Source organism: Gossypium arboreum, chromosome 3, assembly GCF_025698485.1.
Source record: "Gossypium arboreum isolate Shixiya-1 chromosome 3, ASM2569848v2, whole genome shotgun sequence".
Lineage (NCBI taxonomy): Eukaryota > Viridiplantae > Streptophyta > Magnoliopsida > Malvales > Malvaceae > Gossypium > Gossypium arboreum.
In genome coordinates, this window is record NC_069072.1 from 6,766,835 (window position 1) to 6,791,379 (window position 24,545).

Sequence of the window (24,545 nt, forward strand, 5' to 3'; positions counted from 1 at the left end):
GACAATGTTAGTTTCGATGCTTCAGTGCACTGGGACCATGAAGACACAAATATCATCGGCCCTTGTCTCACATATAATTAACTTTACATTTGTAGTGATAGTATTATATTTAAGTGCTGATTTGGATGGGCGGTATGTTTATTTGCAGTTAGTGTAAAAATAGTAGTGACAGTAAGATTAGATACTGTAGTGTGAGACAAAAAGTAACCATCCAAATTTACCTTAAATCAAAGTTAAGGTATATACATACATTAGGCCCAAAAAATGGGTAGAAATGAAGGAAAAAAAAAAGAACAAATCTTGTTGTGAATATAACATACTAAACATTGAAGCTTTCAAAATTTTAAATATACATTAAAAGTTCAGCTACTAAGACATGATATATATAATATTTGAAATTTAGCTAAAGTACCTGTATTTGTTTATATAAAATAGTCCATTAGTATGTCCAGATTTACATTGCTTTTGTATTTGAAACTGTAACATAAAAATTCGCTAGACGTTGATTGCATGATAAGCAGCTTTGTGGATATGAAACGAAGGGAAAATGGGAAGTGTGAATCCAGAGACAAGTTTAGCGGCTTTGAGGTGTATTTTCAAAATGGATTCCCCCACTTGGATCTCATGCACTCCAAAATTTTTGCCCTTCTTTTTCTTCCTCACATATGACTTTCCAAAGACTCCAAACACATATCCCATTTTCTTTTTGAAAGCTTTCAGGATTCTCTACATCATACTTATTGCTGGACTGAAGTCTAATTAAAAGCAATGCCTATATTTGGTTCAGTAATTCACTTAAAACAATTCAAATTATTTTAATGGTGAAACATAAGTGAATCCAAAATAATACCATTTTAATTTAAGTGTTATTTAGTTAACTCTTAGTACTAAATTTAAGTTATAAAATTTATTTGATATATTGTGAAATTTAATTAAATTGTTTGATAAATAATAATTTTCAAAATTTTAAAGGTAAAATGTTTAAAGGATAATATTAAAGGAATAAAAATAATTGAATAAAATCTACTTTAAGTGATAAGTAGCTCTCTATCTATGTATTATTTTCAACCATTTTTTATTGAAAAATTCTATCATTTGTTTTTTTAGTTTGGGTTATCAAATACACTTAAAAAATTAAATCGCTGAAAATATTAATTTTCAGTCAATTTAAATATTTTTTCAATGGGTTATCAAACATTGCCTTAGATTAAGATTTTAAAAATCACTTTTGAGGTTCCCAATAATAACATAACATGTGTGTTGATACTAGTGTTCAACAAGAAAGAGAAGGTGGTGATTGTTTGGGGACCTATTCATTTGTGACAAACAGAGAGTCGAAGGAAGGGAATAAATGGAGAGGAAGAGAGATAAGATAACTTAGGAAGATATGGAGAGGAGAAGGTTGTGAGCAGTAACAAAGCTAGAAAATTGCTTTGAAGAGTAGAGATGAAACATAAATTATTGAGGGGCCAAAGTAAAAGTTAATTTATTATTATACTAACATTTAATTTCATAAAAATTTAAGGGACTAAATGGAAAATCTACCCTTTGTCTTTGTCCCTGACTGTGAAAGTCTAGGTACCAAGTAGAATTCACGAGGAGGAAGAAGATCATTTTCTCTTCTTGTAATAGGGTACATATAGGGGAAATAGGTTGTTTTGGAGAGAGTGTGTAAAAACTCAACAAATTGGGTGCGCTTTTCCTTTAAGTTGCATTTTTTTTTTATTTTCTTTAATATAATTAGTTTCTTTGGTTAGATGGTTAAACGTCAATGGTATTATTTTTGAGTTTTGGATTCAATTCCTCTCTCACTCACATTTGTATTTTTTTTAATTCATGTTGTATTTTAAGCTTTTTATTATTTTTGATTTATGTTTTTAGCGTGTCATCTCCTTTGGTTAAATGGTTAAATAATAATGACTTCATCATTGATCAGTCCTAAAATCAATTCCTTTTAAACACATTTTAATTTTTATTTCACGTTGTTTCAAGTTTTTTTTAATTAATAACTCTTTTATTCATAAAATCAAACAATAAACATGTAATCAAATATTTTTATATTTTTATATTTTAATTAATTATTCCAAATATCATTATGTTTATATGTGAAATATTTTAAATACACATACAAAAATATATAATACTAAAATATATTACATTTATGATATGGATTGAAAAATAAATATTATACATATAAAAATTATATTTACTAAAAATAATAATTATTTTATTTTATAAATAAAAGAGATATTGATTAAAAATATGAAATAAAAATAAAATTTAAAGCAATATATTTATTAATTAAAATAAAAAACACTTGAAACAACATAAAATAAAAATTATAAATGTGTTTAGGCGAGGAATTGAACTTAAGACTCAAGTATGAAATCATTATTATTTAATCATATTAACCATTTAACCAAAAGAGTTAATATGTTAAAATATTAATTAAAAATAAAAAAGTTTTAAACAACATGAAATAAAAAATATAAATATGAGTGGAAAATAAATTAAACTTGACAAAACAACTAACATTTAACCATCTCATCAAAAAAACCAATTATATTAAAAAATTTTAAAAAATGCAACTTAAAGAAAAAGTGTTCCCAGGTTGACGCGTTTTCACTTTCTCTCCCAAAAACGACTTACTTTCCTAAAGTTTAAAAAAACCTGGCCTATTAACATTTTTTAACATATATGACTAATTTAGCTTATGATTTAAACTTCATCGTTAATAATATTAGATAATTTATAAAATGGAATCAAAATCAAATTCCTTGTATAATTGCTCCATATCATTAAAGTTTGGGATTCATTTTTTTAATTAAAAATATAAATATAATGATAGTTTAGTCCTAACATTTACATTTTTTTTTAGTTAAATTTAACATTAAAATATATGCTGTAGTTTGTGGTTGGTTCCTTCTAATTTCCTTTATCTGAGTCTTGCAAGGTTTTCTTCCGTTGACTGGTGCTAAACGTTAGTCAAAAAGTCAATGGTCGATGTTCAAGTTCACACGTGATGTGGAACCCCACTTTGTATTGCAATTTAAAGAAAAAAAGGAAGACTCGTATTATGAAAAAAAATTAACAACCACGTTTAATCACAAAATATTTGTAACGTATGTATTATCTGGTATTTTGAATTATTTTTTAATAATTTTTATGATTAAGGTATTTAATAAAATAGAAAGTAAAAAACAGTAAGCCTTCCTCTTACACTGACATTCTGCATGTTGCATACTAATTTAATCATAAACCTGGTCAAGGGATGATTAATTATAATTTCATTCCCCTCCTAAGCCTAACTGACTTGAATTGTCTACTTGCACATTAAAATTACGTATATGATTAAAGAGAAGAGAGCATGAAATGTGGTTACGACTAACCACGAAGTTTTGGAAAATTTTTAAAGCAAGAAATGATATGGTCTTAAATCTTAGTCAATCAATTATCAATAATAAGTTCCATTTTCTTAATCTCATACTTTTGGGTAGTAGAAATATTTTGGTCTTATTCATTAGTTTATTTTGTTTTTGGTTTGAATTCTAATATAATTTTAAAATTCATTTAAGAATTGAAGCCAAAAGAAAAAGGATAACATACCATCTTCCAAATGTAAGACATATTTTGTAAACAAAAATTACTCTATTTTGCATTTTACTCTCAAACAGTCATTTATTTAGTTTTTGAATGCCAATTAAAAGGATGTGATGATTCCTTAATTTTGTGTCTAAAATTAAAATTTTAATTAAATAAAAATACCAACTAATTAAATTTTAGTAAAATTGATATGGATACTAATACAGGGAACATGAATTTAAGTAACGGAGAAACATAAAAATATCCAATAATGTTAAGCCCCTATTAGAAGTCCAAATCTTTTCCTTACTTTCTTTTTCTACTTTTTCTCTTTCTCGCCGTTGGGGCAAGTCAAGTGTACAGATCCTGTTCTTATCCCAACTCTACGTTTTGGTTGGGTTTTGATCGTATTAAGACACCAATGATTTTTTTTTTTTTTTTGAGTAGGACACCAATGAAATTTTTGAATCTGTATTGAATGCATAACAATCGATGTATGAATAAAATTACGTATTATAGTTGACTTCTTGTTTATGCATGAGATATCATAGTTTCCAATCAGTCTTGTCAGAAGAAATGGTTTCCTGTGGGCTAAGTATCCTGGACACCGGCCATTCAATTGAGATTTCTATCCAATGTATGAACGATGTAATAGTGTTTTATCCAGTGACATGATCCTCGTGGAATGCAAGACAAGTATCTAATAATGTCTTACTTTTTCAAGGCAGCATCTCCAACCACATAAATATTTTATTATTATTTATATGTTTTTCACAAATCTTGCCAACTGCATTTTGTACTCACTGTAAGAGTTTGACTATTCAAGTATTCGTACATTTTCTTCACGTAGCAACTTATGATTCAATCCATAATTTTGACATAATATGATAATTGATATACTGAATAAAAACCTGTATGGATTATATAAACCTAAGTCAAAGCTAATACTCAAATAAAACACCTCCAATTCCAAAAATAGGAATGAATTGTGGGTTGCCAAAAAAACGTGCTGAACTGCACAGATTAGTTGAACTCACCTGACCTTCATCGAAGTTTAGCTTGATCTAGTGCAGGTATCACGTTTTCTGCTAGCGTGCTTTATCATAATCATGTTCCTCGAAGGTCAGCTCCATAATGGGTTACAAAAATTTTAATTAGGATCCAATTTCATTTTAAAAAGTTCTCACAAAATTTAGTCTGAGGATCCATCACTGTTACTGTACTATACCAGGATTAATGTTTCGCAAAAGAAAGGAAAGCGACATCTTGGTGAATTTTCCTGGATATCGACTACCCTATTAGGATTTTTGTTTGTTTGTTTTTTTTTTTTTAAATGCAAATGGGTACTTAAAGGAAAAAAACATGAAAATGAAAACAATTGTTGATGATATTAAATTGTAGGAGCAAAACGTGTAAACATGTTTTGGTCTAAAGTTGGTACACTATAAATAGCTGCAAATTTTGAAGTCATTTGAGTGGTGACTGGTGTCAGGGGAAGCTCAAACCCAGAGCAGCAAAACAACAACAAAAATTTCCAAGAATAGAGAGAAAAGAGGGAAATATTAAAGGAAAAATGGTGAGAACACCTTGCTGTGATAAAACTGGACTGAGGAAAGGAACCTGGACTCCAGAGGAAGACCGGAAACTAATGGCTTATGTTACCAGATATGGCTGCTGGAATTGGCGTCAACTCCCAAAGTTTGCTGGTAAGCTAATACCTCTTTTAATAATATGAATTTGTGTGTTTGTTTACCCTCGCTGTTGTTGAATATGTTGTATTTATATGAATGCTTTGGTTTCAGGTCTGGCAAGGTGTGGAAAGAGTTGCAGGCTGCGATGGATGAATTATTTAAGGCCTAATATCAAAAGAGGAAGTTACAGCAAGGAAGAAGAAGAGACTATCATCAGATTACATGACTCATTGGGAAACAGGTACTTGTTAATCAAATGCAGTGTCGTTTACGTAGGACAATCCAAGAATCACAAGTCCATAGAGTGATGACTTAATTGAAAGTTATGGGAGGAGGGTCTCTAAATTAAGATATTCCACATTTAATATGCAGGTGGTCTGCCATTGCTGCGCAGTTACCAGGAAGAACAGATAACGAAGTAAAGAACCATTGGCATACAACTCTGAAGAAGCGCTTTAAACATAAACCATCAGCAGCAGCAAAAGATGGGAAAGATAACAGTAGTCAAGATCCAAAACTCAGGCGTGGGACAAGTCGAGAGAAAGAAGAAACAAAGCTAAACGACGTTGATCATCTTCTAATAAGTTCCCCAAATCCTCCTTTGATACTTGAAAGCTCACTCTCATCTCAACAACCAGCCTCAAGTGATCAAAACTCCTCCATCACTACAGATAACACAGTTGTATCAAGCAAATTAGACTCGGGTTCAGACGATAATAGTACCACAACCAATACCAATACCGATATCCATACCGATACCTTGTTAGAAGCCTACGAGGCAGAAAGTAGCAATTTCTGGACAGAACCATTTTTGTCCGACATTAATTACATGTGGAGTGATGTATCGTCGGTAGTACCCTATGAAGCTGATCAGTTTCCATTACTCGATGGAGAAATATTATACCCTTTTGATTTCTACGATCAGCTTCAAGGCCTCGACCTCTAATTAGACACCCATTTTCTGGTTTTATTATTTCCCCTACATAATCTGATAATCTTAGCCATTGTTGTTGTTTGAAGTGATGGATGGGGTTGTACAGAGTTTTCCTTTTTTTTTTTTGAACAGGTAAGGAAGATCTAATAAAAGAAACAAACAAAAAAGAAAAAACAAAGTATCCCTTCTTTTCAGCTTTAGTCAACGCTTAGAGATGCAATATAATGAGTTACAAATGAATGAATAAAAGAGTGTCGTAGTCTGATCACCGATGCTTCTTCTGGCCTTCCGGTAGTGTTGAATGAGCAAACTATTACAAAAAAAAATATGTTTTTGACTATCCCAATTTAAATAACCGTCATTGTCACAGTGGCTAGATTTTGAACTTTTTGGGTACGTACATTATCATTATAACTACAATTTTTGCTATTTGTTGCATTCAATTATTAATTTTTGTTACATGTAAATCATTCCATTGTGTAAAACAAAACTTAATTAAATTATTTAATTTTTTTTTTTTGAAAAAACAACCTAAACTAAATAAACAGACTAACTACTTAAAGCTTTAACAATCATTTACCCTATTATTCCAAGAATCTCTTAATACATCGGATTTTAAATTAACTCTTCTGGACAATTCTAAATTATGCATTATGTTATACTGTTTTGCTCAACTTACTGAAATATCAATAGTGTTAATAAAATTTCAAGATATACCTTGAAACACAAAGAGATTCTTATTTTTCCATATACGTCATACTAGTGAACCAAAAAAAAATAGACCAATACACCCCATTCCCCAACATCCAACTAGAATTTTCCAGATTTGTTCTAACCCAATCTAAGAGGTTTTTGGAAAAAAAACTGTGGCTGATAATTTCTTGGCACAAAGTACTTCCAAACATTTTTAGTATTCGGGTAGTCTCTAAGGACATGCAAAATATCTTCAATCTCGTGACAGCATACTGAGCAGGATGTACTTTGTCCAATACTCCCTTCGTACACATTCCTGGTTAGCAAGTAGTCTTTGTTTGTAAACTAACCATTAGAAGAAGCGAACACGATGAGATCTTTGATACTTTCAGACGACTTTCCACTTAGTATCTTTTGCATTCCACATATATGGTTTTAACATATGATAAACACTTTTAACCAAAAATTCTTCATTTGTTGCATGTACCTAAAATATTTTATCGGGCCAGCTAGAAGGTGTGGTGGAGGGATACTTGCAATCCTTTTGACTTCTTCCAACAATCATTCTTTAAAAGCCTTCGTATTCCATGCTACATCCTCTTCAACAAGTGGTGTAGGTAATAAACCTTTAATTTCATGCAATCATATCACTAATCACTTACATTATTAACCAATTTCGTCACTTATATTGAAGGGAGAGTGTTTTTTTCTTATGAAAAACTAGATTTTTTTTTGTAGAAAATAAAGTCACATAGGAAATTTTACATTCAAAGTTAGTAGAAGTAATATAGTTTAATTTGTTAATAGTTTATCAAATTAAAGAATTAAGTTGAATAAATTTCTCAATTAATATATTAGTTATAGTTTTGCAATACCATCATTCGATATAAATTGCAATCCACCACTGAAGAGAGTTCATGCTAAGCAATATAACATCATTATTTCTGAAAAAGGGGATCTCTATCTAAAGATGCCATTAAGAAACAGACAAAATTAAGATGTAATTTTTTTAATAGATAACACAAAATAGCAACGAATTAGTGCTATTTGTCCTTTTTTAAACAATTAATTATGACAAAATTTCATCCACACTACCCTAAACAAGTTGTTGTTTTTATATATTTAGTAATTAAAATATTTTACAGTAGTGGTGAAGTTAGAAAAAATTGTAAGAGCTAAAATTAAATTGTAATTTTACGATAGTAAAATGTAATTTCCTCATTTGAATAATTTATATTTTTTTATTTTTAAAAATTAAATCAATTTTTATAATTTTAAGAAGTCAAAGTAAAATTTATTTTCTATTAATTTAAAATTTTAAAAGTTTAAAATGAAAAATTTTAGCGAATTCTAGTTGGTTTGATGATGACTCATAAGGCCCTTAGCAAAAACACCATTGGAATACCTCGCTATAGCTGCAAAGCTAGTCGATTGGTCCGCCCAAAGCTTGCTGCATCAACGTTACATTTTAGCCAATTCTTACGCGGCATCCATCCACCGTCTGCCTTCACTACACCGGCGATCATCAACTCCAATGCTCAGATGACCAACAGTTCCTTGTACTTTATCAAACACCGATCTTGCGCTTAACCAGTTCTCCAAATGGGATATGCCAAAAGATAAAAGCATTTATTGATTTCGAAAACTATGCCAACAATTATTAAACTAGTGCTAACAATATAATTCTTTTTTTTAATAATTACAGTATAAATATAAATACATGTTTAAATAATCACTGGGTGTAGAATTAAATTATTACAGTAAAATAGATTAAAATTTGAACAATCTATATTATGAATAAACTAATGTACTAAAACTCTCATAATAGTAAAATTCAAAGACCTACATATTTTATTGCATATTAAAATTCAAAATTTCTTTATATTTATCAAAGCATCATCGTCTAAACATATAATATATACGTTTTGGACGTTCAACATATAGTATCTAAAAGCATTGTAGATAGAGGTGTGACATTTGCATGCCCACATGGTGGCTTCGCCGTAATTCTAAGGAAGATTCCACTTGATAGAGAGAAGGTTGAAGGAATATTATAATGGTTAATGAAACATAAGTGAAGGACATGGGTAGAGCCAACGTTCATCTGTTTCTTGGGATACCTTATGTCAGCAGAAAAGAATAGAAATTGACTTCAAAGTCCCAACCGTCGTGATTAGTTAAGTAATGTTTATCACTAAATTTTTAGTATATTTCCATGTGATCCACGCACTTTTTTTAATTTAATATTATATTAAAATATTCTAAATCTTTCTTCTATTCCTTTCATAATTTCCAGAATCTCATCCAACGTGTTGTTGTTTTGGTTTGAACGTAAATCACAGGGAGTGAATGGGTCAAAAACCAAACCAGCTAGGAGAAGGAAAATTAATCAGTGGCTAAAATATTAAAAAATATATATATTAACCATATAATTTTAAATGAAGTGTTAAAACTTGAGAATATTTTATAATTTTTAAAAAGAGAATTAAAACGGGATGATTCTAAACTTGAAACACTTAGAATTGGGCTTTTATTACTTGTTTGAGCCCCCAAATGAATTAGGCCTACACTTGGGTTAATATCAATGTAAAATTATAGTTTATACACTTGTATACCATACAATTAATGAATTTAATAATATAATTGTTATGTAAGATTTTGAATCGATTCGATATCTTTTTATATTAATGAATTTTTTTTATTATAATAGCAAATTCCATTTGTTGAATTGTGATTACATGGTTTAACAATTTATTAACAGTATTAATACCAAATACCATAATAAAATGTTGATAGTTCATGTACCATATTAGACATTTTCAAAGTACATGTATCACGTTAAACATTTTATCAATGCATATATACCATAATAAAACCCATATTAATAATTCAGTCACCACATTAGACATTTTCAAAGTACAAGTACCATATTGAATATTATGAATATATAGGTACCAAATATAACATTATCTCTATTTGAAAACCATAACCATACATAAGCCTCAGTCAACGACCTAGCAGACAATGCATCAAGTTCCTCATTTATTCAGTTTTGGAACCTATAACGTGGATGGAAAATTTTATAAAAAAAATTCGATTTAAAGATCAAATGTTACGTAAATTAATTTATAAAAACCTAAAATAAAATTATAATGGTTCGATTTTTATGCTGCAGAAAAATTCAATTTTAAATCGAATTTATAAACCAAATTATTAAATATAAATTATAATTGAATAGTCACGTGTTGAATACGAAAATAGTAGGATTGAATCATTAAGTGAAATTAAATTAGATAAATTACTAAGAATAGTAATAGGACTTAATTGTATTATAGCAAACACTAGAAGGATTTAATGGATAATTAATCAACGTCCTTAGGTGCATTTTGGCCATCACTTAAATTGATGATAGTGGATGACCATTGATTTCCATTAATTATTTCTTAACTTAGTTTATTATTAATGATAAATAAAAGAAGAAACAAAGTTAGTCATCTTCATCAATATTCCACTAAGAAAGGAAAAAGAAAGTAGCTTCATGTGTTTTCTTTCTTCTTGACTGTGAGCAATCCATAAGGTAAGAATAGGGGCGAAACTAGAATAAATTGTTAGGGGCGGATAAAATTTTAATTTTTTATAGTTTATATCTTTATAATTTGTAAAGAATTAAATTAAGTTTTTATAATTTTAGGGGGGTCAAAGTGCAATTTTACTTTTACTAATTTAAAAATTTTTAAAAAGTTTAAGGGCCAAAAGAACAAATTTACATTTTAAAAGGGAGTCAAGGCCCATGCCAGTCCCCCTGGCTTCGCCCCTGGGTAAGAAGAGTATTTCTTTTAAATTTTTAGTAAATTGTTGACAAAGGAGGATAGATGAACACTGCCCAAGTAATATTAGAGAATTGATAAAGTTTCTGTTAAATATCCATTGTTGAAAAACTAAGAATGCATGGAAGAGAAAAGTTACCTTATGCATGTTTAGTATTAGATAGAATTAAGGTGAGAGCTTTATAAAAATGAGTTAAGAAATGTTGGTTTAAACTTGAACTTAGACTTGAATGAATTGAGTAATTATAAGTTGTTAGGAACTTATTTGTAAAAGATAGAAACTTTGAGGTGTGATAGTAAATAATAGTAGCATGAAGTCCCTGTACTAGATTTGTTAAGTTAGATTTAAATTTAATCAAGTAAACCGTAAGATACAAACATTTTGAATGTCAAGAATTTGAAGGACTAAATTATAATAAGTGCATTCATGTTTATATTGTTGTAAATTATTTGAATTTTATGAATAATGAGTTTCTATATTCGGGTTTAACTTTATAGTTAAAAACAACGTAAGACCATTTAGAGACAGAAAAGATAAAATCGTTAATGAATAGTTGCTTTCAGTTTGTGTTTCTATAATTCAATTTCAATTTGCTTTCGTAGACTAATTAAATGTTATAATGAATATGACTATACATTGAGGAAATGGTATATTTCCTTACGAACTTTGAATAATGGAATCGATTGGTGATATTTGGAATATGTGATAAATATTCAAAATTGTGTTTGTTATGTATACAAATGTTAAGACATTGGTATTATGATGATATGTGTTACAAAGGTGATTATGATGTTAATGCCTCATTAAATGATGTTAGACATAGCTCGGGTATAGTTGACATTTCATAAGGTCATCAATATAGTGATTTACTAGCCATTATTGTCGAACAATCCAAGATGGTAGAATGAATAATATGGTCAAATATTAAAAAAGTCGTTGTTGCCGGGCAACCCGAGATGACATAATGAAATAGTCCCAATTTCCAGAGGAATATAAAATTACTTGTTATATAGATCCGACTATCTATCTAAATATCTATCATCAAATAATAATGACCAAAATGGATAAGCTTTGAAATTGATATTGAAAAGTGAAATGAATAACAATATGACGAGTTAAAGTAGTATTTATTGAAGTCATTAATACTTGTTATACACACACATATATATGTTCTCACTTTGGCTTATTCTAAATACTCATCGTACGGTTATGTTTGTTTCCGAGCTCAGGTATTGAACATGAGTAGACGTAGATTTTTGAGATCAATCATCTAACTCAAAAACTCAGCTCAGAACACACCTTATTACCTCTTTTGTATGTATATATATATATATATGTGTGTGTGTGTGTGTGTGTGTGTATGTGTGTGTGTGTATGTGTGTTTGAGTTGAAATGGCATGTACCTAGGTTGTTTTGGTCATGTAGCTTAAGTGTTCATTTTGGTATTTGGTATTTTGCCTATAAAGTTTTATAAGTTTTATAAGTGTTCAAATCCAACTTTTTTTATTCTCTTTAAATTCTCAATTCTCTCAACTCTCTCAACTCTCTCAATTCCTTCATTTTACTCAAAGTTTTGTTCAAAATTTTCCAATATACTTGTTTAAAAATACTATAGTTTTATTTAATTATTTTGTATATTCATTTAGATCAAATTTTCAAGAATGACAAACTCTCTAATTCGTTTCGATGGCAATCACATTTCCACCACTCAAGCGATAATGGTAAGACGAAACTTTAAATTTAGTTATTTTTAATTGAGTTAAATTTAAAGTTTTAAAATTTTAAAATATTTTATTTTGTCGATATAAATAGGCAAATTATTATGTTTTGGATGGGTTCATACATAGTTTGTCAAAGAGCCCAGACATCGAAATTCATGGTTATTTGTAAGACACGGGATTCTTACATACGTCTCGTATGTTAGGGGGCTGCAAATTTGATCCTACACTTATCAACACGTTGGTGGAAAGATGAAGACTCAAACCACACACATTTCATCTTCCATGCATTGAGTGTACAATCACACTCGAGGACGTGGCTTTACAACTTGATTTATCATTGGATAAGACGATCGTTACGGAATCAACGGTTGTTCCTAATAAAGAGGACCTTTGCGAGGCATTTTTGGGGAAGGTGTCGGACAAGTTTCAAGGTGGCTGGTAGATATGAAGTGGTTGAAAAATAATTTCAAAGAACTTCCTCTGAACATGACCGACGTAGTCGAAAAACAATACACATGAGCATTTATCGTTAGGTTAATCGTGGGTATTCTAATGCCCGATAAATCTCAAAATTTGGTACACATAAGGTGGCTACTACCTTAGTCAACTTCAAAGAAGGTGGACGATTGAGTTGAGGATCAACCGTGTTGGCCACGTTGTACCGGGTGTTGTGTCAGGCGATGACCTGGGTAAGATGTCAATCGGTGGTTGCTTGCTCCTGTTGCAGTCATGGGTGTGGTGGCAGCTACCATTTTTACGTCCCTGAGTGAACGACCTTTATACGTTCCCATTGGTGACAAGGAAAAAATCATTTTATAATAATATGTAGTTGATATAGTAAATGTTGTTTATTTATTATATGTATGAATTAACATATTGCTTGAATAGGTGGAACCATGTATCAAGTTATGTGGGACAACCGGAGTAGCTCAAAGATATTCGTCTGTTGTTAGATCAACGCTCAGAAGCTTACGTTAGTTATTGAGTTTTTTCAAACATATAATAATTATGCAATGATTTGAAATTTAAAATTATGTACATAACAAAATTTATAATTGTGCACAACAGTTTGAATGGATGTCATATGTCGATCTAGATATCATAGAATGCGTCCTGCCCGAATTTATGGCCATATGAAGTATGTGGGAAGCAAATGTATCATTGATTTCTTACACAACGGTGAAGATGCATGAATCAGATTGAATGATGCGACAGTTCGAGTGGAGGCAAAAAATGTCGTCGCCACCATAAGACATGGAAGCACTGCACAAGTTTAATCTGTAGGGGAAGATTAAGGAAAATTGGTAAGATTACCACAAGGAATACATCGACATTTCCTTATAAATACCATGAAGTCATGGATCGAAGTATAATGGGGGAGTCAGTTGACGATCGTTATGTAGGCACGAGCTCAAACTTTTTTGATACTCGAAGATGTTGCCTTATAAATACCATACAAAAGTTTGAGGGCATAATCATATGAAAAAACTTTGGGGTTTCCCACTATAATCAACGTAATTGTTTTCTCCATTTCCACATAGCCAATACCTTTAACCTTGTTTCTTATCCAAAGGCTGCACTGCCGTGGACGTAAGAGGACTTTCAGGTGGATAACGGCTGTTTTGGTGCAATAAAGGTGATGCTCCTTTTGGGGTGGCAACAGTTGCCGTTATTAAACAACCTATTAATAACTACAGCTGTTGTCGCGCCTACCTGAGTTTAACCTCTACTATTCCGGAACATCCACTCTTCACTTGAGAGCCCTTTTGTGTCCACTTCGGGTTAGCCGTCAAATAAAAATGAAAGGTTAAAAATACTGACTGCCTGGAAATAGAGAAAAAAATTATGTTGATTACATCGGAAAGCCCTTCGTTTTTTCCTAGGATTATGGCATCAATATTATGTATGGTATATATAAGGCATCATTTGCAGGTATCTAAAAAGCTTAATCTCGTGATCGCATAACGACCGTCAACTAGCTCCCAGTTATACTTGAACTCGTGATCGCATCATGGATGCCGATTGTGACCTCCATTTAGACATTGACCTTCGACTGTATCAAGTACTATCACCCCAATACCTGTGACCTCCACTTAGGATGGGTTTCTAAGATAATGGTCTTATCTTGGCATGACATATGAAATGTATGTGTTCTGAGATGCGTTCTCGCATCCCTGGCCCCTCAAATCTACCTATAAACTTTCACGATTTCACTCCTAAAATCCTAAATACTAAACCCTAATTCTTAATTTAGAAAAAAAATTCCTAAACTTAACTCTAAACCTAAAAAAAAAAAAAAGGTTGAGGAGAAAAAATTATATATGCATTCAGTTTGGATACGCTTTCACACTCTTACTAAAATCAATTTATTTTCTTAAATTAAAAAAAAGTAAAATATATCAATTAAAAACAAAAACACCATATTAAACTAATTTAGCACATTTTAAATTGGAGCTTCCACTTTTAAATTATTACATAACTAAAATAATTTTAAAAAGTAATTTTAAAAACCTAAAATAAATAAATCATGTGTAGCGAGCACGGCTTTTTTTATTAAACTAACCCAAAAAAATAAATTAATTATCAAAATAACCCACATTTTTAATTAAATACAAAAATAACTTATTTTCTACAGTAAAAAGTGGTAGAGCCATATGATATGACGCCACCACAGTGCCACGTCAGCAAGGGGTGTTAAAAAATTATTTTTTGGTGGAGCCATGTTAAATGGCGCCACCATTATAAAATACCAGGGAAATACTTAAAGTTCTGAAAAAATGGGGGACTTAAAAAAAAAATTACCATTTTCGGTGGAGCCATTCTAAATGGCGCCACCACTTTATCTTGACACCTTTTGTTTTCTTTTCTTTTATTTTCATATTTCTTTTGTTTTTTCTTTTATTTTCATATTTCTTTTATTTTACTTTTTATTTTGTTCCTTAATAAATTTTATCTTTTTATTTTTTTTACTTTTTGATTTTTTCTTATTTCATTTTGTTTATTTTGTTTTATTTTATTATTAACTTTAAAATGATATAATATAATATATATATTTTTAATTATGATATAATATAATTATGTGGTGTCTAATATCATTTTATTTTTATTTAATATGATATAATATAATATATTTTTTAATTATGATTGGATTTTAACACCCATGTCAAAAGAAAATATTATCTACTATAACTATTAAATATAAAAATAAATTTAATAGTTTTCTATTATAATTTTAAAATAAATAAATAAAATTTATTTTATTTTACTTTTAATATTCCGCCCCGCCCCCACCCCAAAACCTTAACCATTTATAATGATCCTTTAATAAATTTTATCATTCCATTTTAATCGACTTTTATGTTTATAATGATTTTTTATTCACATTTTTCGTTTTTGCAGTCTAATTTTATAGAAAAATATTTTAATCAATTTTTTATTTTTTATTAAAACCACCTCAAAAAATTAATTTTGTTGACATATCTCACATTTGATTGTCATATAATGATATGTCAACATTTAATTCATTTTAAAATTTAAATTTTTATATATTCTTAATTATTTTAAATTTTTTAAAATTTTAAAATTAATTAAATATTAAGATATCATCCACATAGCTATTTATGTATTGAAAAATTCATTAATTTTGAGTAAAAATAGATTTAAAAGTTAAGAAAATGAAAAATTAAATGAATGAATAAAATAATTTTTTAAATGCAATATATTTTACTAATATTTGTTAATTATAATATTGGATTTTCAGAAAAATTGGATGAAATATTCATCACAATTAATACCTATCTTTAAAAGGTCAAAAAGCAATCATGGCCTTATAATTCTCATTTAATACAAAAAGATAAACCAATCATAATTAAAAAATATATTATATTATATCATAATTAAAAAGTATATTATATTATATCATTTTAAAGTTAATAATAAAAATAAAACAAAATAAACAAAATGAAATAAGAAAAAAATCAAAAAGTAAAAAAATAAAAAATAAAATTTATTAAGGAACAAAAATAAAAAGTAAAAAAAAAGAAATATGAAAATAAAAGAAAAAGAAAATAAAAAGGTGTCAGAAGGCAGAAAAGTGGTGACGCCATTTAGAATGGCTCCACCTGAAAATTGTAATTTTTTTTTAAGTCCCTCATTTTTCCAAAACTTTAAGTATTTTTTCTAGTATTTTATATTGGTGGCGCCATTCAACATAGCTCCACCAAAAAATAATTTTTTAACACCCCTTATTGACGTGGTACTGTGGTGACGTCATATCATATGGCTCTACTACTTTTTACTGTAAAAAACGAGTTATTTTTATATTTAATAAAAAAATAAATTATTTTAATAATTAATTTATTTTTTTGAATTAGTTTAATAAAAAAATCAACGAGCACACATAGATGTAACTGTGTCAGAAGATTTTCATTTATCAAGTCATGACGAACATAATTTTCATGATAACATTCAATATAGTACCGGGGCTTTAGGATTTGCCTCTCTCTCTCTCTCTCTCTAGCGGCTTCCATGTGACTGTTCTCAGTCCGCCGACTGTTGAGTATGTGGAAATTTGCAGGTTCTTCAAATATCACACACACTAACATATGACTAGCCGCCACCCTTTGATTCCAACAACACATTCCGAGAATCTTTTTCGTACACATTTCTTAACTTTATATAGGAATAAGAAAATTTAAATAAATTGTGTGTCACATAACTACATTCTGCTTATATAAATTATTAATTTATTATAAAATGAATACACATGCAATATAAAAGTTTAATATATAAACAGGAGACAGGAGACAGGAGACAGGAGACAGACTACTTTTTGACTATTAATTCATATAAGCAATGGGACATTTGACAAAGACACAACACAGACCTCCCATTGATTTATCTTTGCAAAACAAAGAAAAATAGAAAACCATTCTTTTGATTTGTAAAAATTGCTAAAATGTCCACTATATCTTTGAATCTTATGATTCTTAAATAAATAAAATCATTATTTATTATCTTCATACCATCTCTAAGACCCCAAAATCCATGTATTTCTCCATGTTTTGGGTTTAGAGAGCTTAACATGTTGAGTAATCAATAGTATTAGAGTTATGGTCTCCCTGGGTAAGCGAGATGTAATTACTATTTTTCCTCTTCAGTTTATATTCATTGAAATCATCTTTCTCACCTAAACTTTTGAGTGATAGCAACGTCAACAGCAACTTTTAAATTTTTTTATTTAATTGTCGTATTTTGATTAAATAGATTTAGACATGTCGAATGTCAAAGATTGTTGGTAGCTCATTTCAGAAAAATTTTGGGTGCACGAAGGGCATAAGTAATCATCACAATCAAAGTTTCCTTCAATAAAAAATTTAGTCTTTTATATGAGTTTGGTCACAATAAGATCTCTATTAGCATCCCAAATATTGAAGATTGGATTATTTTAGAGGAATTGTGTGATAATGATTGATTATAATTTAACAAATCTTTTTATTTTATTTTATTTTATTTTTATCTTAGATAGATAAAGAAAAGTGCATATTCTTTATTTATTAGGAATTATTGTTAAGTGCAAATTTTGTAAGTAAACTTGATTAAATCAAACAATTTACATATAGGTTTCTGAAAAAAAACCCTTAGAAAGTAAGAAAGTCTTAGAGATAAAATGATCTAATTTTGATTTAATTGTCATTGCTAATAGTGGATTATTTTATAAGAAAAGCTTTGGGATGAATTTTTTTAAAACTTAATGGACAATTTTTAATGTTTATTTCTATTTTTACACTAGTAATCACTTTGTTTAATTAGTAGTTGACAAGGAAAAATCAACAAAATTTTAAAATTAAAATTGATAAAATAATACTGATTGAATCTTAATTTAGTTGTCAATACAGAAGTATGTGGGATTGAGCGTGGATTTGGTCTTATTTAAAATTAAATACTCTCACAATTAAATTAAACTATCACTGTACTTAACACATGTTAGTATGACATTTAAATAGTGATGTTTAAAAATTCTTACTTTTTTTCTCATGAAAAAGAAAATCAGTTTTCTTTTATCTCGATTTCATCTTGGAATGAAAATACAAAGACGAAATGAAAAAGTGTTGGAGATAAAACGAAAATGGAACACGAGAAAGAGCATTTCCGACTTTATTACAAGATAAAATCGAAAGGATATAAAATGAGGTTGATGATACCTTTGAACTTTTGAGCTAACATTCAATTCCAAGACTGCTGCAGATAGCAACGTAACTCTGTCATCAAACGCAGATCGACAGCGGCTTCAGCCTTATCTCTGGATTCTATGTCTCCACCCAAATCATATATTTTACCATAGAGATTTTGACAGCTATGTTGTGTTATTTATGGGAGTTGAATTTTTCATGGAACTTTTTGCATATTTGGAAAAGTATATAAAATACAGAAGGTCTAAATGAATGTCGATTTACTTGTAAATTAAATATTGTGTTTGCACCCAATAACTTTCAATCCTAATTAATACAAGTTCATTTTCAATGAAAATGGGTGTTGATTTCTACTGGCTTTGAGTTTCTAAGCCTTCAACCTCTCCAAAACCATACTTTAATCCCCAACAGTATAGGACATAACTTTTCGCTAAGAACATGAAACATCAAATACTTTGATAGTACGGTAAGAAAGTTTTAGAAGAACATTCATTCTAAATCATTCAAAGTTGGAACTTTATTCATTAGAACAAATTAATCTGCTAAAAATACAATATTAATATTGTTGTGTAAGTGCTGTCACTATTATTGTTCTGCCATAAACTAAGAAGAGACAACCACTGAAACACCAAAAGACAAAGTCATGTTTAATTTGTCTTTGTTTGGACTTTGGAGCCTAAAAGCCGAAAAGACGAGTAACAGAAAAAGAACCAAAAAAGAAGCAAAACTTGATATTGGGTTTGCCTCCTTCCAATTCTAGCAAACAAAGAGATTGGATTGGCGATAGCAAGACACGTAGCCATGAACGAAACATCAAATTCATTAGTTATTTGAAGGAGTGGTAGGTTTCGTATGGTCACTCCTAAAATGGTCCATGGATTAGAACCCTTTTTGATACAGGGCAATCAACAGGTTTGATAATGGTTCCGTAATCATTAATTTTTCTTCTCTTCATGTCTCCCTTTGTTCTGGGAGTAACGGTGGTAATTTCACTCCCTGAACTGGAAATATATATGCTGGTAAATATGCTGGTAATCCCATATTGATTCACTGCCCTCCATCGCTATCTCTTCCACCCAATTGGTGCATTTTACCAGGTTTTCCTGCAAACACATTGGTTAATCTCATAAATACATGTTTAAAGCTTATTGGCTATTGCACTGCATTAATACTAAAAAGAAAGTTAGAATAATAAGTTTGTTGGTTGGCTTTTAATGCGTGGTAAACGTTAATAGCTGGAGAGAAAGAGCAAGAACATTAGATTACCTTATTTACATATGAACAGCTGAAAATTGCTTTCTTAAAGCTGGGAAATTGCTTCCCATCAAAGATTTGATGGGAAGCTGAGAGGACTGCCGATGCTGCAATTGTTGATGGCTTGAACTCTAAAAGCTTTGTATCTGTTAGTGACACCCAAAATATTGAGAGAAGGAAATTAATGTGGTGATAGAAGTATTTTTGGCAAAACTTCAGTGAACTATGGACATACCAAGTTGAGCTTTGAAGATGATTTCAACAGCTCGAGCTTTGAGAGCTTGCTTTAATGGAGGGTCTTTGACTTTGAACAATGAAATGAAAAAGGAGACGAAAGAGAATGGAGTAATTGAACGCATTCGCCATTTTAATGCTCCCAAGATTAGATATTCCATTCGCTCTACTGTTTGTGCATCAAACATGAAACCTCCATCGCCCTATATAACACAGAAAATGGTTTAGACTTATTCTACAATGTTTTTTCAGTCATCTACGTCGGTCCATATATACGAATATACCTGAAAGTCGGCGAGAGAGAAGTCTGTTTTCATCATCTTGGCAGCTAAAGAGACGCAAGAGATTGCAACAAGCCTCAGAACCCATGTATTAGGTTGCTGCAGCATCAAGGTTCGGTCATAGATTTGTTAGTTTCGCAGCTTTATGAAGTTAATAAACGTGGGCTAAGGATTACATTTTTTACCGCTACTCCTTGGCTTGATAAGAACCGGTCAAGATAAGTGATAGCAAGATACGGTAAAAAGGGGCCGAATTTGCAAGAAAGCTGTAACAAAAAAACAAATCCAGCATGAGTGAAATTAACATAAAGACAGCTAACTCTTGTTCCCGGAAGTTTAAGTAGGTTGTTGGATATTTAGTTACATACCTGTGAGATTGAAGAGATGGCTTCTCGTCTGACAGAAATATCAAGATGTGTAGCTTTGAGAGTGTTGATGTAATAGAGTGTGGGCATATGATGAGATTCAAGCAGGAAGAGGGAAGGGGTAGAAGCAGTAGGGAACAAGTCGTTCAAGTTTGATAAAGGGTTTTCAAGATCCAACTCCATTAATCGGTTGATGTTATTATAGTGTTTAAAGGTCAAACTTTAGTGGCTTTGAAGAGAGACCACTGCAGCATCTATATATGCTATTACATTGTTAAAAGAGAAGTGCAATGATACGAGGGACAAGGAAAGAGAGAGAGTTTACTGTTTCCTTTTTCCTCTTTTTCTTTCTCGAAAGATGGACTCCTTGAAAAGTCTCTATTTGTTATATTCAATAAAATGGCTTGTCCAAATTCTTCTCGCTCAATAATCTCAAATATTTTGGTTTCCTGCCTTTCAATTGTCAATATCTAAGGACAGTCCATTGCTATAATTTCAATAAATTTCTAGTCTTTACGTTGTTTGCAAATTAGATTTGGATTATGTTTGTTTTACCGGTTCTAGGTTTATTTATTAAATGCACATAAAATATCACAATAATTTTTCTATATATTATGACTAATTGGTGATCTCCTTAATTTTTCTATTAAAGTTTGTAACTACTCAAAAATTAGTGGTATCGAAAAATGTGATTTTGAGATCTCATTTTATAAATCGGACTCATAAATATTAAATTAAAATATTTACGGAGTTAGTATAAAATAATATTGAAGTTTGATCCTTCATTTTATCTATTAATTACTTAATTAAAGTACAATAATTAAATTGTAAAAACTTATTGCTATAAGTTTTAATTGACTAAAGATTTAAGGACTTAAATTGCAATTAGTCAAAAGTATCAAATGGTAATTAAACCAATTTATAATATGAGATAATGGCATATAATGACATTCCGACTATCATTGATTAATGTTTAATTAATTAAGCTTAAATTAATTAATCTTTAATTATACTATATAATACAAAATAAAGAAAAAGATGATATTTTTCTTCATCTTCTTCGCTTGGCTGAAGGTTTGAAAGAAAGAAAATGCTTGAAGCTTTTGATATTCGGCCCTCCATAGGTGAATTCAATTAAGTCTTCTTCTTATAATTTTTATGTTTTTGAGGTAATGAGAATTTAATTTAGCTAGCCCATGTATTAATTTATAAAACTGTTTTAAAGTTTTTGAAAGTTGGCATTATTGAGAATTGAATGATTTAAGTGTCAAATTGTTAGAAATTAAGCTTAATATGTGAAAAGGACTAAATTGTAAAATTTAATTATTAATTTCATATATTATGAACCAAATTGAATAAAATGAAAAACTATCAAGAATTGTTGGTAGGGATAGAAAATAGAGAGTCCCTGATGAGTTTTGGTGAAATCAAATTTAAATTTGAGGCTCTAAATCAAAAGTTATGCTTGTTTCGATTTTAGGGACTAAATTGAATAATATGTAAATGTGTGAGATTTAGTATTTAATTCTGATTTGGCTGGAATTTGATATTGTATTATTACTGAACTATTATTCATAGCTAAAGATGATGCAGGACCGTCGAGAGAGAAAGGAAATGCGAGAGCCAACAACGAGTGACGCAAGATTTCGGTTTGTATTTCTATGACCCGAGACCAATCTAGTTACTGCATATTCATAACATTTTTCATTATATAATATTTAGATGGGTTATTAATGGTTATTAAGTTGAATTACTATGACTGAAATTAAATATCGAGACAGAGACTAAATTGAATAGAATAGAAAGTTGTATGACTTAACTGATATAGGAAATTGATATGAAATTGAGTTGAATTATGTTATAGTATATGATATATTGATGTTGAATTGAGAATGATGGGATGTGAATTGAACTATGTGATGAAATTGGAAATTGGTTACTTTATTAACTGTACAGGTCTATACTTCGGTTTTTCCGGTAATACACTATATGTGTTAGTATAACTTCCTCGATTTATCCGATGATGCATATGCATGCCAGTATAATTGCTTCAGTATATCTGATGGTGCACTATATGTGTCAGTCTACATTCTTCGGTTTATTCGATTATGTATTATGTGTGTCAGTATATTTCTTTCAGTTTATCCGATGATGCACTACAACGCCAATTTGAGATACAGATTGACTAATCTAAGTATCTGTCTTGAAAATCCAAGTCAGATTAATAAGATTATACAAATGAGATTTGGCTATAGGGTAGATTTGATATGAAATGTGAATTGATTTGGTGTAATTGCATATTTATGAAATGTGATATGTGATAGCATATCAAAGATCATGCAATATGAGTCAAAAACGAGCCCTAAGGGTCGATTGAGTAAATGAGCTAATAAGCTCGGATATGATTGAAATGAGATAATATGAAATTAAGTATTTATGCATATGATTGATGAGCGTATATGATTCAATACATGTTACAAATATGGTATATTATCGAATAGGTATATGTATACAAATGTGGTACAAAACGATTATGTCGTATATGGATTATAATGTGAAATGGATTGATCTGTAAGTATAAGGTCTATAACAATAGATAAAATCATAATAAATTGATTGAATTAATGCCCTCGTTATGTGATTGAAAGGTAAATAGAAAAATTATAGTTTTATGACAATGTTGAAATGTTAAGTAAATTGGCTTACCTAATGGGATATACATACTTAAATATATATATATATATATATATATATATATATATATATATATATATATGAACTTATATAAGTTACAAATTGAGTTCACATACATATTCCTATGCTTTTATATTAAATTATAATTTCTTGCATCATAAAGGTACCATTGAGCCCTATTGCTTAGTGTACGGTTTGTTTTCTCTGTGCGCAGGTTCAAGTATTCCTTGAAGTCAACATCCAGACGATCATTTATGACTCAACAAAGTTTGTAAAATACCCTTTCGATTGTAAATGACATGTACCTAGGGTTTAAATCGAGTTTGTATAAAAAATGGTCAACTTAGAACTTAATTGCTTAATGTCATTTCGAAGTTTGTTTTGGTATGCTTTGCCTCATATGCTGTTGTATTAGTATTGTTTAGTTGTAAATGAGATTATACGGATCTCTTAAACTAGTTTAAAAATTGTCATTTTTGAAAACAGTAAGTCACGTCGCGATGAAAAACAAAGCAAAAATTTAAGCGGTGATGTCGTTGCTCAAGGTCATAACGAGCACCAAACAAAGAGTCACTTCGCAACGTCAACCCAAGATTTTGCAAACGTTACAATTTGGTCTTAATTCGAACTCAAGTTAGCAATAGAGCTTCCGTAAGCTCATATAAGATTTGAAAATAAACACAAAATGTTTTATATACCTATTTAACTTATACTGGGATGTTTTAAGTTATAAATTGAATTGTGAATTAACTGTATTTACTTTGGCAACGAATGTGATATCTTGTAACTCAGACATGATGATCGGATTGGATACGAAATATTACAAAGTTACTAGATCATTCAATTTATTGTCAAGTTTGTTAAGCATTTGGAAGTAAATATGTTGCAAAAGAATAGGTTGACATAAACTAGATTATATATTATTCGCTAGCTTTCCAGGTATATTGTATATTATGCTAAAAAGTAATAATATTGATGCACCTGCTTCAATTTTCACCTGCGTTTATTAAAAAAAAAAATGATGATGATAAATAAAAGCAAAATAGAAAATAGGGTTAGCTATGGTGAATGCAAATA

General features: G+C 29.8%; 2 protein-coding genes across 3 annotated transcripts; one reads left to right on the plus strand and one right to left on the minus strand.

Annotated features, from left to right (window-relative positions):
- Positions 1–4,953: 4,953 nt before the first annotated feature.
- On the plus strand, positions 4,954–6,292 carry LOC108475816 (transcription factor MYB4-like). The gene is made up of 3 exons (XM_017777791.2): positions 4,954–5,288; positions 5,385–5,514; positions 5,646–6,292. Exons 1-3 carry the CDS (start codon positions 5,156–5,158, stop codon positions 6,217–6,219), a joined length of 837 nt encoding a protein of 278 aa, XP_017633280.1. The 5' UTR covers positions 4,954–5,155; the 3' UTR covers positions 6,220–6,292.
- A 12,823-nt stretch (positions 6,293–19,115) lies between these two features.
- Positions 19,116–21,135, minus strand: LOC108475850 (putative cyclin-D6-1). 2 transcript variants are annotated; one of them, XM_017777821.2, is made up of 6 exons: positions 20,778–21,135; positions 20,595–20,675; positions 20,413–20,508; positions 20,130–20,331; positions 19,907–20,040; positions 19,116–19,743 (listed from the first exon to the last, which is right to left on the minus strand). In XM_017777821.2, exons 1-6 carry the CDS (start codon positions 20,955–20,957, stop codon positions 19,630–19,632), a joined length of 807 nt encoding a protein of 268 aa, XP_017633310.1. In that variant the 5' UTR covers positions 20,958–21,135; the 3' UTR covers positions 19,116–19,629. The 2 variants fall into 2 exon arrangements, with proteins under 2 accessions (XP_017633310.1, XP_052882351.1); XM_053026391.1 differs by having other exon boundaries at positions 20,586–20,675.
- Positions 21,136–24,545: the final 3,410 nt, after the last annotated feature.

What these genes read in the sequence shown, in the direction of transcription:
- LOC108475816 (XM_017777791.2), top strand. Translation starts at nt 5,156, where the DNA reads ATGGTGAGAACACCTTGCTGTGATAAAACTGGACTGAGGAAAGGAACC. An exon ending in TCAACTCCCAAAGTTTGCTG is followed by an intron (nt 5,289 to 5,384) that starts GTAAGCTAATAC and finishes CTTTGGTTTCAG; the next exon opens with GTCTGGCAAGGTGTGGAAAG. An exon ending in CATGACTCATTGGGAAACAG is followed by an intron (nt 5,515 to 5,645) that starts GTACTTGTTAAT and finishes TTTAATATGCAG; the next exon opens with GTGGTCTGCCATTGCTGCGC.
- LOC108475850 (XM_053026391.1), bottom strand. Translation starts at nt 20,957, where the DNA reads ATGGAGTTGGATCTTGAAAACCCTTTATCAAACTTGAACGACTTGTTC. An exon ending in AAGGAGTAGCGGTAAAAAAT is followed by an intron (nt 20,509 to 20,585) that starts GTAATCCTTAGC and finishes TTGATGCTGCAG; the next exon opens with CAACCTAATACATGGGTTCT. An exon ending in TCTCTCTCGCCGACTTTCAG is followed by an intron (nt 20,332 to 20,412) that starts GTATATTCGTAT and finishes TGTGTTATATAG; the next exon opens with GGCGATGGAGGTTTCATGTT.